The 12,581-nt window shown below is 34.6% G+C and overlaps 2 protein-coding genes across 4 annotated transcripts in view; both read left to right on the forward strand.

Moving 5' to 3' along the window:
- Nucleotides 1-7,307, forward strand: part of LOC105670902 (neurotrimin-like) — a 58,887-nt gene extending 51,580 nt beyond the window's left edge. Inside the window, exons 2-10 of the mRNA XM_012364649.2 lie at nucleotides 1,922-2,125; nucleotides 2,438-2,784; nucleotides 3,619-3,775; nucleotides 3,887-4,177; nucleotides 4,363-4,469; nucleotides 4,557-4,749; nucleotides 4,969-5,007; nucleotides 5,095-5,209; nucleotides 5,289-7,307. Of these exons, the coding sequence (XP_012220072.1) occupies nucleotides 1,922-2,125; nucleotides 2,438-2,784; nucleotides 3,619-3,775; nucleotides 3,887-4,177; nucleotides 4,363-4,469; nucleotides 4,557-4,749; nucleotides 4,969-5,007; nucleotides 5,095-5,180 (1,424 nt within the window). The 3' untranslated portion in view covers nucleotides 5,181-5,209; nucleotides 5,289-7,307. The remainder of the gene's footprint in view (nucleotides 1-1,921; nucleotides 2,126-2,437; nucleotides 2,785-3,618; nucleotides 3,776-3,886; nucleotides 4,178-4,362; nucleotides 4,470-4,556; nucleotides 4,750-4,968; nucleotides 5,008-5,094; nucleotides 5,210-5,288) is intronic.
- Nucleotides 7,308-7,817: 510 nt separating this feature from the next.
- On the forward strand, nucleotides 7,818-12,323 carry Edc3 (Enhancer of mRNA-decapping protein 3). Of its 3 annotated transcripts, none has more exons than XM_067353817.1 (6): nucleotides 7,818-8,115; nucleotides 8,718-8,877; nucleotides 9,064-9,311; nucleotides 9,379-9,548; nucleotides 9,627-9,887; nucleotides 10,146-12,323. In XM_067353817.1, the coding sequence occupies exons 1-6, from the start codon at nucleotides 7,833-7,835 to the stop codon at nucleotides 10,737-10,739; spliced, it is 1,716 nt and encodes a 571-aa protein (XP_067209918.1). In that variant the 5' UTR covers nucleotides 7,818-7,832; the 3' UTR covers nucleotides 10,740-12,323. The 3 variants fall into 3 exon arrangements, with proteins under 3 accessions (XP_067209918.1, XP_067209919.1, XP_012220078.2); XM_067353818.1 differs by having other exon boundaries at nucleotides 8,072-8,197; XM_012364655.2 differs by having other exon boundaries at nucleotides 8,080-8,276.
- Nucleotides 12,324-12,581: the final 258 nt, after the last annotated feature.

The raw sequence follows: 12,581 nt of genomic DNA on the forward strand, positions 1-12,581 counted from the left end.
CCCTCAATCGCTTTACCTCATTCCGAAGAGCATTCGAACATCATTACTAAATACCGTGGCCATCGTTTTGTTCCATTAAATGATTATCTTTCTCTTAGTTTTGTTTTTATCATTTTCAAAATTATTTTTTGTCTTGTAATATTTTTTTAAACGCGTTAACTCTATTTTTCACAGCTTTATCTATTTCTTTAAACCGAAGAAAATATAAACATCTATTTTTTTTATATTTGATAAACTTTCCTTGAATGAATTTTTAAATTGAATAAAATTTGATGAAATTCTAAGTTGCTTTTTTACTTTCTTCGCCGTCTAAGTTTCTTTTCTACAGCGCTTAGTAATTGATAAAACTGCAATCATGCAACAAGCGCTTAGGAATTATCAATCAATAATTGACGAAATTGCAGCGGGCGCTCGATTCGACTCGCTTCAATCACGGTAAATGATGATTTAGTGATCTTAATTCGCGAGATTGCCGGATGCTTTTTGCCGTTCGACTTGTAGCTCGCCAATCATCAGGTTGACTCGCACGACCCATTTTTCCTGAACGCAGGGTGTGGTTTACGTCGGCTAAAATCGAACGGCGTGTATAAACGCCTGAGCGCGAAGACGTGCCTCGTGAAAGCGAGGCAAACTGGTAGCCGACACGCAGGGCTCTTCGGCGGAGCCGGTGAATTTCGCTCTCCTTCTGGCGTTGCCAGACGACGATGGGAAACCGTATCCCATTGTTGAAAAAGGGTGGTATGAGGTCGCGTATATTATTAGAGAGCCGGCGTTGCGCGTTTCTGTCCCGAAATCGAGCACGGTCGTGCACTAGAAATCTAATTTCAACAGTCGCAGCCCGGTCCGCGCCTCGCCGCTCGCGCACAAACGGCACTATGCGGGCGATCGGGTTTGCGGTTTCGGCGAAAGCCCTGACTGCCGGCTCGGCAGCTAGCTGCAATCGGTCCGGCGAATTAACCGGATGGTTTTGACCGGCGCGATTAAACTATCGCTTCGGGAAAACGCGATTGATTGCGTTACGCGTCGACCCAATTGATACCGCCGGCCGCCGAGCTTGTGCAAATGTGTACCGAGCGACCCAGAACATTCCTATCGTCATTATGGACATAATTTCATGGAGGATAGGCGCTTTATTGGTTTTATCGGAATTATCGCAAAGCAAACAGTCACGGTTGTAATGAAGTAACCGCGCTCAGAGGCTTGTTAAATTCCATCACTTTTCGATCAATGCAGAACTCATTTCGAACTTGCTACGTTAAAATTAACGACTCATACGACCCGGATAATTTATTAAAAAATTATACCTTTATTTGTCTGTATTTAGTATTATATGGAAATACAGATTGCCCGTACTCTAAAATTTTATTTTATTAAAATTATGTGTTTTCAACTACGGATAACCTTAATATCCGAATTGCGTTTTCGCGTATTCAAATATTAATTACCCTTTCGTGGTAATGATAATGTTTATTACAGATCAACACAAATTAATCGTTTATTCACCAACAGTTTTGAACTCAAACAAACTTTATAATTATTGATCTCGTCGATTTTACGAGATGCGACAACGTTTAGGGACCTTTAAATCCTGAGTCGCTGGGCAACGCCTTGGGACTATAATGTATGTCCTGAGCCTTCGCAAAATTGAGTCGCTTGTAAAGAGATCCGAATGCTTTGGAGATTCAGAGAATACTGAGCGCGATCACTGCGCGACAAGCCGACTCACAATTACACATATGTTTTTTATAAATTATCGTCGTGCACGACATATATGCATACCATTATGTTTGAAATAAAAATCCGTGCGTTTTACGAAGAATCGTTATCTTGTTTTTGCCAGATTAATTAGAAGATATTTATTAATTTACTTATTTTCTCTAAGAAAATAGTCTAAGCTGTTCCATACTTTGTTCTGTTCCAGGCTCGTTCCACGTGCAGGCCAAACCCACGAAGAGTACTGAAGATTTGAATTACGAGGACGATACACCTTTCGAAAAGGATCCGAAGGAAGAGGAGTACGAAGACGCCGCGCCTGATGCATCGCCGCAAATCTTATCACATTCACAGAGTTTTCGTGTATTCGCCGGAAATACTATTATACTCCCCTGCCAGGTGGTTCATTCAGGTTTGTGGAATAACAGTAGTTCCTTTCATTCGTCATTCAACACACGAACAAGACAGATTATTGAGATTATGATTAAAATTATTACAAATTTATTGAAAAAATAAAATTGTTGAGTAGTTCATTGTGAAACTTCTGTTGTGACAAGAGGAAAATATTTTGTAAAAGATAGTAAAGCAATTTGAGAAAATATCTAATTTATTGAATAAACGTTTCCGCGTAAATGTCGGCGGTGTCGACAAAATTGATTCTGGCGGCGCAAATTGAGAAGATTATCACTTTTTCTAAAACATAATTATCATTATTATATCTTAGAGGACTACGCGATCATCTGGTCGAGGGACAATGAGTACTTGTACGTCGAATCACAGCCGCAAATATCCGACCACAAGAGGGTCGTGCGACTGCCGAATAATAGTCTGGCGATTTACAACGCAACGGTCAACGATTCGTCCAACAATTACAAGTGCAGCATCCGGCTGGGAAACTCCGATACCGTCGATGTAATTCACCGTGTACTGGTCGATCCCGTCGACAAGAAACCACACGGAATCATACGTGTAGTACCCGAGAGCCGGATCAAAGTGAAACAAGGTGACAGCGTCAGGCTAGGCTGCGAGACGGACATTCATCCTCAACTTGAAATCAAATGGTTCATTGAGGTAAAATCGCACAAGAGAACATTAAAACACGCTGATTTGCCACACGGAAAAAAAAGATATTCTTATTCTAAAAATATCTTTATTTCTAACATCTTGAAAATCTTGAAATGAGATTATATTGCTTTAAACGAAGAAAACTGGCTTGAATGAAGTCATTTTATATAGTTCAACCAAGAAAAAAATATTCTTATTATTTAAGAATAATTTTCTTGAATGGAAAAGAAAAAATGCTGGATAGAAAATAACATATTTTTCAAATAAAAGATTATAATTTTCTTAGAGCAAAATTAAATATTGTATTCTTCAAGTGATCGTCATAAAATGGAAATATATATATATATATATATATATATATAAGACTATAGTATTGTTAAAATTTAAGATTATTAAATTCTTATCGGAAGATTATAAATTGTTGCGTATATACGAAACAATGAACGCGTTAATTTGAGTATATAAGCTTTGATTTGACACTACTTTTTTTTCCGTGCATGCTTGTTATTCGCCGACAGTTCTACGAGGTCGCGCGTTTCGCGTCATAAAATTTATTAATTCTATCATTGTTATAAACACTTTTTAGTATTCTTCCGTAATTGAATAGATAAAATTATTATACGGGGGCGGTCTTCAGCGCAATGCGCGTATCACTCACGATTAGCATGGCAGTCAACGTGATAATGTCGTTAATACATCATCGCCTATCATCATACTATTACCGGATTATTATTATAAAGATAGTATAATACTACATCATGAATATTAAAAAATATCGCTGACAAACGGATTAAAAAGATTGAAAGAAAAAAGATAATTTTGCTATTTCTCTTTTTGTAGAACATGAAGGTGGATGATTACGATCCTAACGTGATCGTGGAGGACAATTACATTGTGATAAAGAAGGCTAACAAATCCCACAGCGGCTTGTATCAGTGCCTCGCTGAGGATGGCTCGAAAAATCCACCGATGGAAGCGATCACCGTCAGCGTGCTATGTGAGTTAATTGTTTACTCTCGTCTAATCGTGGCTTGTTCGACAAATGTCAATTCTTCAAATTATCTATATTTATGTAGTGTGTTGATTAACGCGCTCTGCTTTGTGACAGACCCTCCGGAATTAGAAGTGAAGCGAAACATGATTCACAGCGGCACCGGCATCGAGTCGGAGATGACGTGCATCGTAAGCGCCAATCCGCCAGCTATAATGAAGTGGTTTAAGGATGATAAGGAGATCATACACAAAAAGGGATCGATAGTGATACACCACGGATCGATGAAGAATAATAAGACCAAACACGTCTTGAAAATCTTGCACACTTCGGTAAAGGATTTCGGCGAGTACAGATGTGTTGCGGAGAACTTCCTGGGTAACGAGACTAAATATATCACCTTAACAGGTAATTGCTGTCACATTATATCCAAAAATTGTGCAAAAATATTGAAGTTTCTATGAAATTGACATATCGTGATTGTCTAAATGGTTTTATTTAATTTATAGTTACGTTATTACACGAATATCTTCGTAAATCACTAAAAAACTGAAAAATATCAACAAGATTTTCATTCGCAAAATGCATTTCAGGTACGCCATCGCAAGCGAAAATAGCTGGCGCCGAAATGTCTAATGATGATGCGAAAATAATTCTGAAATGGCACCTGGAGAGTTACTCGCCGATCAGCGATTCCATAGTGAGTAACGTTTGTTTAAGATACACTGAAAATATAAACTTCTCGAAATTCAATGTTGGGTGCGAGATACAATCTTTTTCCTTGCAGCTGCAATACCGTCGTAAGGGTGATGAAAAGTGGAACATTGTCCACCCCAAAGTCAAAGAAAACGATAAAGAAAATGAATTTACTGTGGAGCATCCGATTGAAGAACTTCAGCCTGGATCCTACGAAGCAATTCTTACGGCTAAAAACGATTTCGGATGGTCTACGGCGTCGGAGCCACATATGTTTACTGGTGGTACGTGTATTACATCTTTATATCCATATGAAATCTTTATCTTGAATCAGGAAAATCATCATTTAAGATAAACAGATTTAATCAATTTTTTTTTAGATTCATGGTTGAATAACCCCAAAATAATTATCAATTATAATTATAAACAATAGAGATAATTAAATTAATATAAATGGTACAAAGAAAAGTATTAAAGTCTTCTTTTTTCAAATTTTTTTTCAGATTACCCGCCTGAAATGTACGGAAAGGCAGTGACAAAAGGTACGAATGCAATAATTCTTTTATCAAGTGGAATATCTGTCAAAGATTTCTTTAGTCGCTAATTCTTAATTTTCCGCATATTTACAGAAGGAAACTCGGCTGCTCTTCGATCTTCCGGAATTCTTCTAGCGTTGATCCTAGTCGTTTTATCTTGTGCCTTCACAAGCCTGTAATTCTTTACTTAACTCTGTAAACTATGTAGGTAAGTAAAACAATGTTAATCTATCAGCGACATAAATTTGCAAGAAAATCTCCCAACTAACGATTCGTTTATATCGCAGGTAATTTGCTGCAGCCAAAGCAAACACCAGCAGACGCCATGGTGGGTTTATTAGCGTAGGAACACTTAGGGAAGGCGCAATTCGTGTACGCACTTTCAGTACAAATCCCGATATACTCTGCAATTTTTCGTATTACTACGTATTATTTGCGTAATAAATTTTTTTTCGTATGAACATTACCCCACATTTGATATACTAATGTATAGTTTTTGTAGCTGAAAATTTTTCGTCAACATTGCATGACATGCAATTCGCCTAGGTGTTCCGTTAAGATGCATTGTAAAAGAAAGAGAAACGAGCATTTGAATTGTACTCCGCAAAATCACGAATAATTATTAAGGGGGGTATTGTACTTTAAAATATATATATTTATATATCTCTATATCTCTATCTCCGCACACACACACACGAATATATGCCTACGTGCATGTGTATATGCGTGTGTATGTGTATCATAACATAGTATTCACTGTACATGCGTAAGCTCACAGAGAGACACACAATCATATTATTATAATTTATTTTTGTATGCTTTAAGATTATTAGAGTCATGTTCAAAGATGTCGCTTGGTGCCATGTACACGAATCTATTACTTTCGAAGAATCATGTACAAAAAAAACGGCATCTGATCTGTTGTCCGCGCTGCATGCCTGAAACGGGCGTGTGGCTAAAATATGTAATGACAGAGAAGCGAGTGGAATGGAGAGTACACTATTACGATAATACAACATATATAACTGATAGCCGGCACAGAGCACAGAGTTGGAAGCAATCATGCCACAATCGTCGTATAAGGATTACGCGTTAACGCTAACGTTCACGTTCCCGCATGTTTGCTTCCAACGAAAAAGCGAATCTTTTTCTTTTTTTATTTACATTTATGTTTTGAATGTGTATATGGTTGCGACGCGCGTGTAACGAATGATTGAAGCGCGAGTATGCGAGAGAATGACGTTCTATAAACGTTTTCCACAATAGTTTGCTAGCTTTTAGCGCTGCTATGTTGTTATATTGATTTATAATTAAAATGTTACACATAGTACTTTTACAAATGATCGTAATCGTACACAAAAACTGCCCATTTTAGAAACGGTGTGCTTGACATAGTTATCGTGACATTACAGCACTATAATGTGGGAGAATTATTTTTTCTGTAAAATTTTCAGGACATTATGCGTAACAAAACTAACACATATAGGTATAACTTTCATTTCTTAAAACTGATGTATTTTATTTTATATTTTGAATAATAATTAAATATTAATTGTGAAAATTTTTACTTATGTATTTTGAAAATGTTACCGCAAAATTGAATTATCTTTTCTTTATTATATTGTTAAGAATAGTATTTTTCGAACAAATTTTTTTAAATTATGTTTACAAAAATCGCAGATGCTTCGTAGCGACAATAGTAAAGCAGAATGTTGCTCTGTATTTATTTCGTCACATCGAGTGTATCGTGGTTCTTTAAAAATTTTCTTATCAGCACAATTTTACAATTTATAAGATTTATTTATGAGCGAAATATAAAATAACTAATATGTGAAATGCAATTGATTGGATGTAAAAAAATTTAATTTCTATTATCAACACGCGTTGATTATTTATTATTACGGGTTCTCCAAAATGTTCATTATTTTTAATAGAAATCAGCAAAATTAATTAACACAAATTAATTAGACTCAACACTGTAAAAATGTGTAATATATCCTTATATGTCACATACCGAACAGCATCATTTTAAATTAATTGCGCAATTTTATTTTATAGATATAAATATATATATGTACATATAAAAAATTATTTTAAACCGTGTCGGCAATATACATATATAAGAGAAATTATCAATCAGAATGCTTACAAGATATTATACCAATACGCAACACACCTGATGTGCATATAAATATAGCTTCTACCGTTGCCTTAATCAGTGTAACATGTACAATCAAGAATAATGAAAGATATATTAATTCATAAGATTATACTTGCAAATCGATAATAAACACAGTACACCAATATATACTGCGTACTTTATTGCAACAAATCATTAGTATACTCTTGAAAAATTAAGTTCCCATTCTAAGTTTTCCCAATGTATATTTCATTCGATCAAGCGGCATTGCTACAGCGACTAATAGGTGAGTAATTATTTATTACTTAAAAGTTTTGTCCCATATTTATAATATTCTTGCATATTTTTAATTAAAAATTTTTAATTTGTATACTTATTTTATAAGTATTTTGATACCGTTAAAATCAATGAATTAAAAATGTAATAATCACTTTATCGAAGCTAGAAATCTGACTTTTAATATTTAATTAATAAATTATTTACAATAGACATTTTAAATTTTACAAAAAGTAGCTTAAAAATACTTTTAAAAAACGTGTAAGTTGTTTAAGAATTTTATCATCATCCTAGCACTGTCAAAAGTGATTTAGAAGCGAAAATAAACGTGTAGAAAGCGTGCAGTTACCCAGGGAACGGCCCAAATCGGTCAATTTTAGCCGGGATTTGGAGACCAAGTTAACAGGAACCCAGGATGATACAAGAGCTTGATGACTGGAAACAGCGCTCTCTTTTAGTGAACTGTCAAACCAAGTACTCCGATGGTAAGTGCACTGATGATAAATGCACCGATGATACGTGCACTGATGGTAAATGCACCGATGATAAGTGCACTGATGATAAATGCATTGATGATAAATGCACCGATGATAAGTGCATTTTTTTGTTTGACAGCCTCTTCGCGTCTCCTGTGATCCTAATAACAGCTCGCCCAATACCGACCATTTCGAGCCCCCGTGAAAAGCCGGAATCCCACTGTAATCATATAGAAGCGCCAGCGCTGCTTCTCTGTCTTATTTCTCTTACCGGAATATATTATTGCGCGTATATTAAAATACGGTAATTGTGATTACATAAGTGGTGTGATTTATTTTCTCTTTGTTTAATTATCTTTATTTTTGACTCCATCTCATATCAGGTATATAAACTTTCTTCTTATAAATATTGCAACAATACACTTGTTGTGTATTTCTAACCTATAAAGCCACATCAAGCTTTTAATTATATTAAAAATCTTTGCGTACACATCACTTATAATTTATGTTGCTTTCGGATGTCTAGTGGAAATAATCTTTTTTATACACATTTACAGTACTTTAGCGCTTTTTATTAGCCATCATAATTTGTATTATTATTGTAACTAATATATAATTGCATTAGTCTACAAATTGTCAGAAAGTAAATTCAATAGTTTTAAGCAATGTGCATCATTATCATTTCTTTGATATGCTCAATATTAAACTTTATATTTCTTTATTAACAAATTGCTTACATATATTTTTTGATTTAAGGATATTGTTGAATTGTTTTCTGTAATAGTATAGAAATTTACATCTTAATTTTGATATTTTAATTACAGACGAAATGTCTGAGCAGTTTCTCGGTTGTACAGTTTCTGTAAAATGTATTGACGATGTTGCTTACCAAGGCAAAATTATTGATCTAAATAAAAATAGCCTGACATTGGCAAAAACATTTTGCAACGGTATACCACATACTTCTTCGGTTGTTAACCTGAGGTATATAAACATCTGTGTTAATTTATGTTTATGATAACAAAGCAATAATGGTAATCTTTTTGTATTGTCATTGTTGAGTGCCAAAAGCAGTTGTAAGAATGTGTGCAAAAAGTGTCAAGCTGCTTCTTGAGCACTCAAACAATTAATCAACATGTGTGTTAAATGTAATTATTTTCATTATTACAGTGTAAAAGACATACAGAATCTTGAGATTATATCAACAGAGGAAGCAGGAACTAATGTGAACGATGTCCAACCACAGAGTAAAGTAATAGTAAAGAGGCCAATTGCGAAAAGGGCTGGGCGATCTGTTTCAGAATGCGTCCCACCAGTAGTGCAAGTGGGAAGTTCTCAAGCACAATCAAATTTCAAAAAACCTGCGGAACCAAACCAACAGCAAGTTGAGCAAACTCCAAATGGAAAATTTGCACCAGGTATGCACTGTAATAATAATTTACAAATATTCGCTAGTGCATGTTTTAATATAAAAACTTGTTGCAGCCGAAAATAATGCATCTAACAATAAATGCATCCCAAAAAGATTAACACACAGACAAAGAACACTTATAGAGCAAAGAGAAAGGGATGAGCACACTTTTGGCACTCCGATTGATCAGTCTTTACAACAAGATTTCGATTTTGAGAAAAACTTAGCATTGTTTAACAAAGAGGTGAGCTTTAATAATTTAAGAAGTAATTTATTCGCATCATTATTTCATTGTACTATTATTTTATGATTTATTTTTCAGGCTGTATGGCAAGAAATAAATTCCTTGAAACCGGATATTGTTAGGCAGTCGGAAAATAATCGGGGTACTACCGCTATCTACCGACCTGACGAGAACATTCTCGTATCCGAACCTACAGTACTCAGACAGATTGTGGTGCCCTGTCCTGGCGAAAAAGAATACGTTACAGATAATGGTTTAGTAATTCCTAGCATCACTCTCGGTCTCCATCGGCAATTAATAGGTGCAGCAGATCGGTTGGGAATAACTTGGGAACGCAGGGTCCGTATCTATATTTGTAATTATTAATTCCCGTATAATTAACATTAGAAAAAAACAGAGATCTTATGCACAAATAATGCAAATTTACTTTTAACGCTCAATGCATTCGAGTAAATATAAATGTAAATTGATTAAAAACATATTTACTTTAGTAAAAAAATTGGAATTCGAAATTTCAAAATGTGACTGATATCGCATTCACATAATTACGTGCGTATTTATTTTGCTATAATTAAATATTTTAATTTTCTGCAAAAGGTGGAGCTTCTTGGCCGCGCCGGTGCTGAACTTACCTTACAACTATTGGGCGGAAGTCATCGACTGAACCCGAATAACGCTCATCAGTGGCCCACCGTGGTCGTGTTATGCGGACCTCACCGTTCCGGTGCCGCGGGTATCAATTGCGCTCGACAGTTGTCTAGTCATGGCGTCAAGACGATCGTGTTCCTGGAAAACGCGGAGGACGTGTTCCTTTTGCAGGAGCTGTCACTGTACAGACTAACGGAGAACAAAGTTGAAACTAAAGTGAAGAATTTGCCGTCAGTGGTGGATTTGATACTCGTGGCGCTCTGCGACGAGGGTTCACCACGAATGATCACACCGATAGCTAGATGGGCAAACAGCAATCGCGCGCCTGTGCTCGCTATCGAACCCCCGGCATCGGGTACACCGGGTATCCTCTGCAAATTCAGTCTACTGGGGGCCTTGCCGCTGTCACACTCCGTCGACAATGGGAGATTGTACCTGTGCAATCTCGCGTTACCGGACAAGGTGTACAACGACGCCGGCATTACGTACAAATCGCCATTCGGACCTAAATTCGTAATTCCTCTACATTCCAACAACTCTTAGCAAATTTTTCGCAGTCACGCAGTGTCCTTTTGAATAGACGTTTCATTTTACCATGCGTGATTTGTAAGCCTTATATACACGGGGAAAATATTTTACTTCCGGGGCCCATTGAGTACATGAGAGAGTTTTTATGTAGTTTGGCATTTGATATCAACTTTTGACATCGTGGATCATACTTGTCACGGCAATTGTACGGCATCCACGTGTGGATGAAACAAAGCGTTACATTTCTATTTATAACTTAGTTGTATTTTAAAATCTTAATTACAACACATGTATCACAGATGTTCTGGCTACGAATTGTGAGAGATCAGTCTGTTTTATTAATATCAAGTATATAGGAGAAATATAGAATAACTATTGCTTTAAATATGAAACAAATGGCCAAACAAAGGATACATAAGTTACTTCCTTACATAATTCCATGTATTACGGCACGACTTCGCATTGGCTCATAGACACACACTTATTTGATACAACTAAATAAACTATGCACTAAATAAAAAAATCAGCTTTGCACTATTTATCCATAGTTTACATTAACAAAATACGCAAAAAATTAAATTACGATAGGTCAACGTAAGTACACAATTTTACCACTATTTTTTCGATCGATAAACTTAGATAAGAAAATCTCATAAACATATTAGAGCCGTCATAAGATACTTAATCAGCATGGAAAATTGAGTGCTAAAAACTTAGTAATAAAAAGAGAAAATTAAATGGTGACTTGTACACAAGAGAGAAGAATCTATATATTTTTAATAATTTGTAACGTACTATTTATGTGATTGTTAAAAATACATGAAAATGCAGCGATTTTAATGTGGAGTCAATTAATTGGTTGATTGACTGTTGAGTGATAGTTTTACGTTTGCACATCTACATTCATTATTATTCGGTAATCTTCTTTTCTTATATATCTATCGAATATTATTTCATCACTTGTGTTCCAGCACCAACAGTTATTATAGCGAGAGATATAGGTATAGTGAAATTATTATAACGCACGTTGAAAAACGCGTCTCAAGCATTATACAAAATACCTATATCATAACCTGATTGTGTTCCTTTTGTACTGGTTTCGTTTTCAACAATAATAAAATAAGTAACAATCATTATGTGCTTTCAATCATTATAAGTTTACGTAACTAATTGAACTAAACTTAATAATTCTTGCAATATAACAATTCGCATGTTAAATAATCTGGCAGAAAATATGCTTCCATTTTTAAATGAATTAAGTACTACAACATGCATTATACTTTAAATGATTTATTTGAAAATTTACATTACTAAATAAGACACATTTAATTATTACAGAATTATTGAAGAAGAGCAACATAATTTATTTATCTATAATTACAATTATAGATAAATAGTTATATAATAATTTATTTATATCTAATTGTGCTCTTCATTCATAATTAGATATATGTCATTAATAATTTTATTGATAGTTGTATATTTGCGAAATGGACATCTAATTCAATAATATGCAAATCATGTAAACATTTTATGACTTGTATCAATTAAATGTGCAAAACAGAAAACGATATAATAAATGGTGTAATTTTCATCAAATATGGCCAATGTTTTCTTTCATAACTTTGAAAATTTAATGATAGAAATTAAAAGATTAATAAAAAGATTTCCTAAACAATATAACGGCGAAACATCTCGAAATTAATTATTTATTTTTATTATGAATTATTTCCGAAAATGCGCGGAATATATACGAAATATCTTAAAATTTATTTATTTTATTAAATAATAATCGTTGTACACATATATACAATAATATTGATAATATATGTACATATGTATTAACAATATAAAAGC

This window comes from Linepithema humile, chromosome 4, assembly GCF_040581485.1.
Source record: "Linepithema humile isolate Giens D197 chromosome 4, Lhum_UNIL_v1.0, whole genome shotgun sequence".
Lineage (NCBI taxonomy): Eukaryota > Metazoa > Arthropoda > Insecta > Hymenoptera > Formicidae > Linepithema > Linepithema humile.

Coding starts and splice junctions, on each gene's coding strand:
- Edc3 (XM_067353817.1), top strand. CDS start 7,833: ATGATACAAGAGCTTGATGACTGGAAACAGCGCTCTCTTTTAGTGAAC. Junction 8,878..9,063: donor TCTTCGGTTGTTAACCTGAG/GTATATAAACAT, acceptor TCATTATTACAG/TGTAAAAGACATACAGAATC. Junction 9,549..9,626: donor TAGCATTGTTTAACAAAGAG/GTGAGCTTTAAT, acceptor TTTATTTTTCAG/GCTGTATGGCAAGAAATAAA.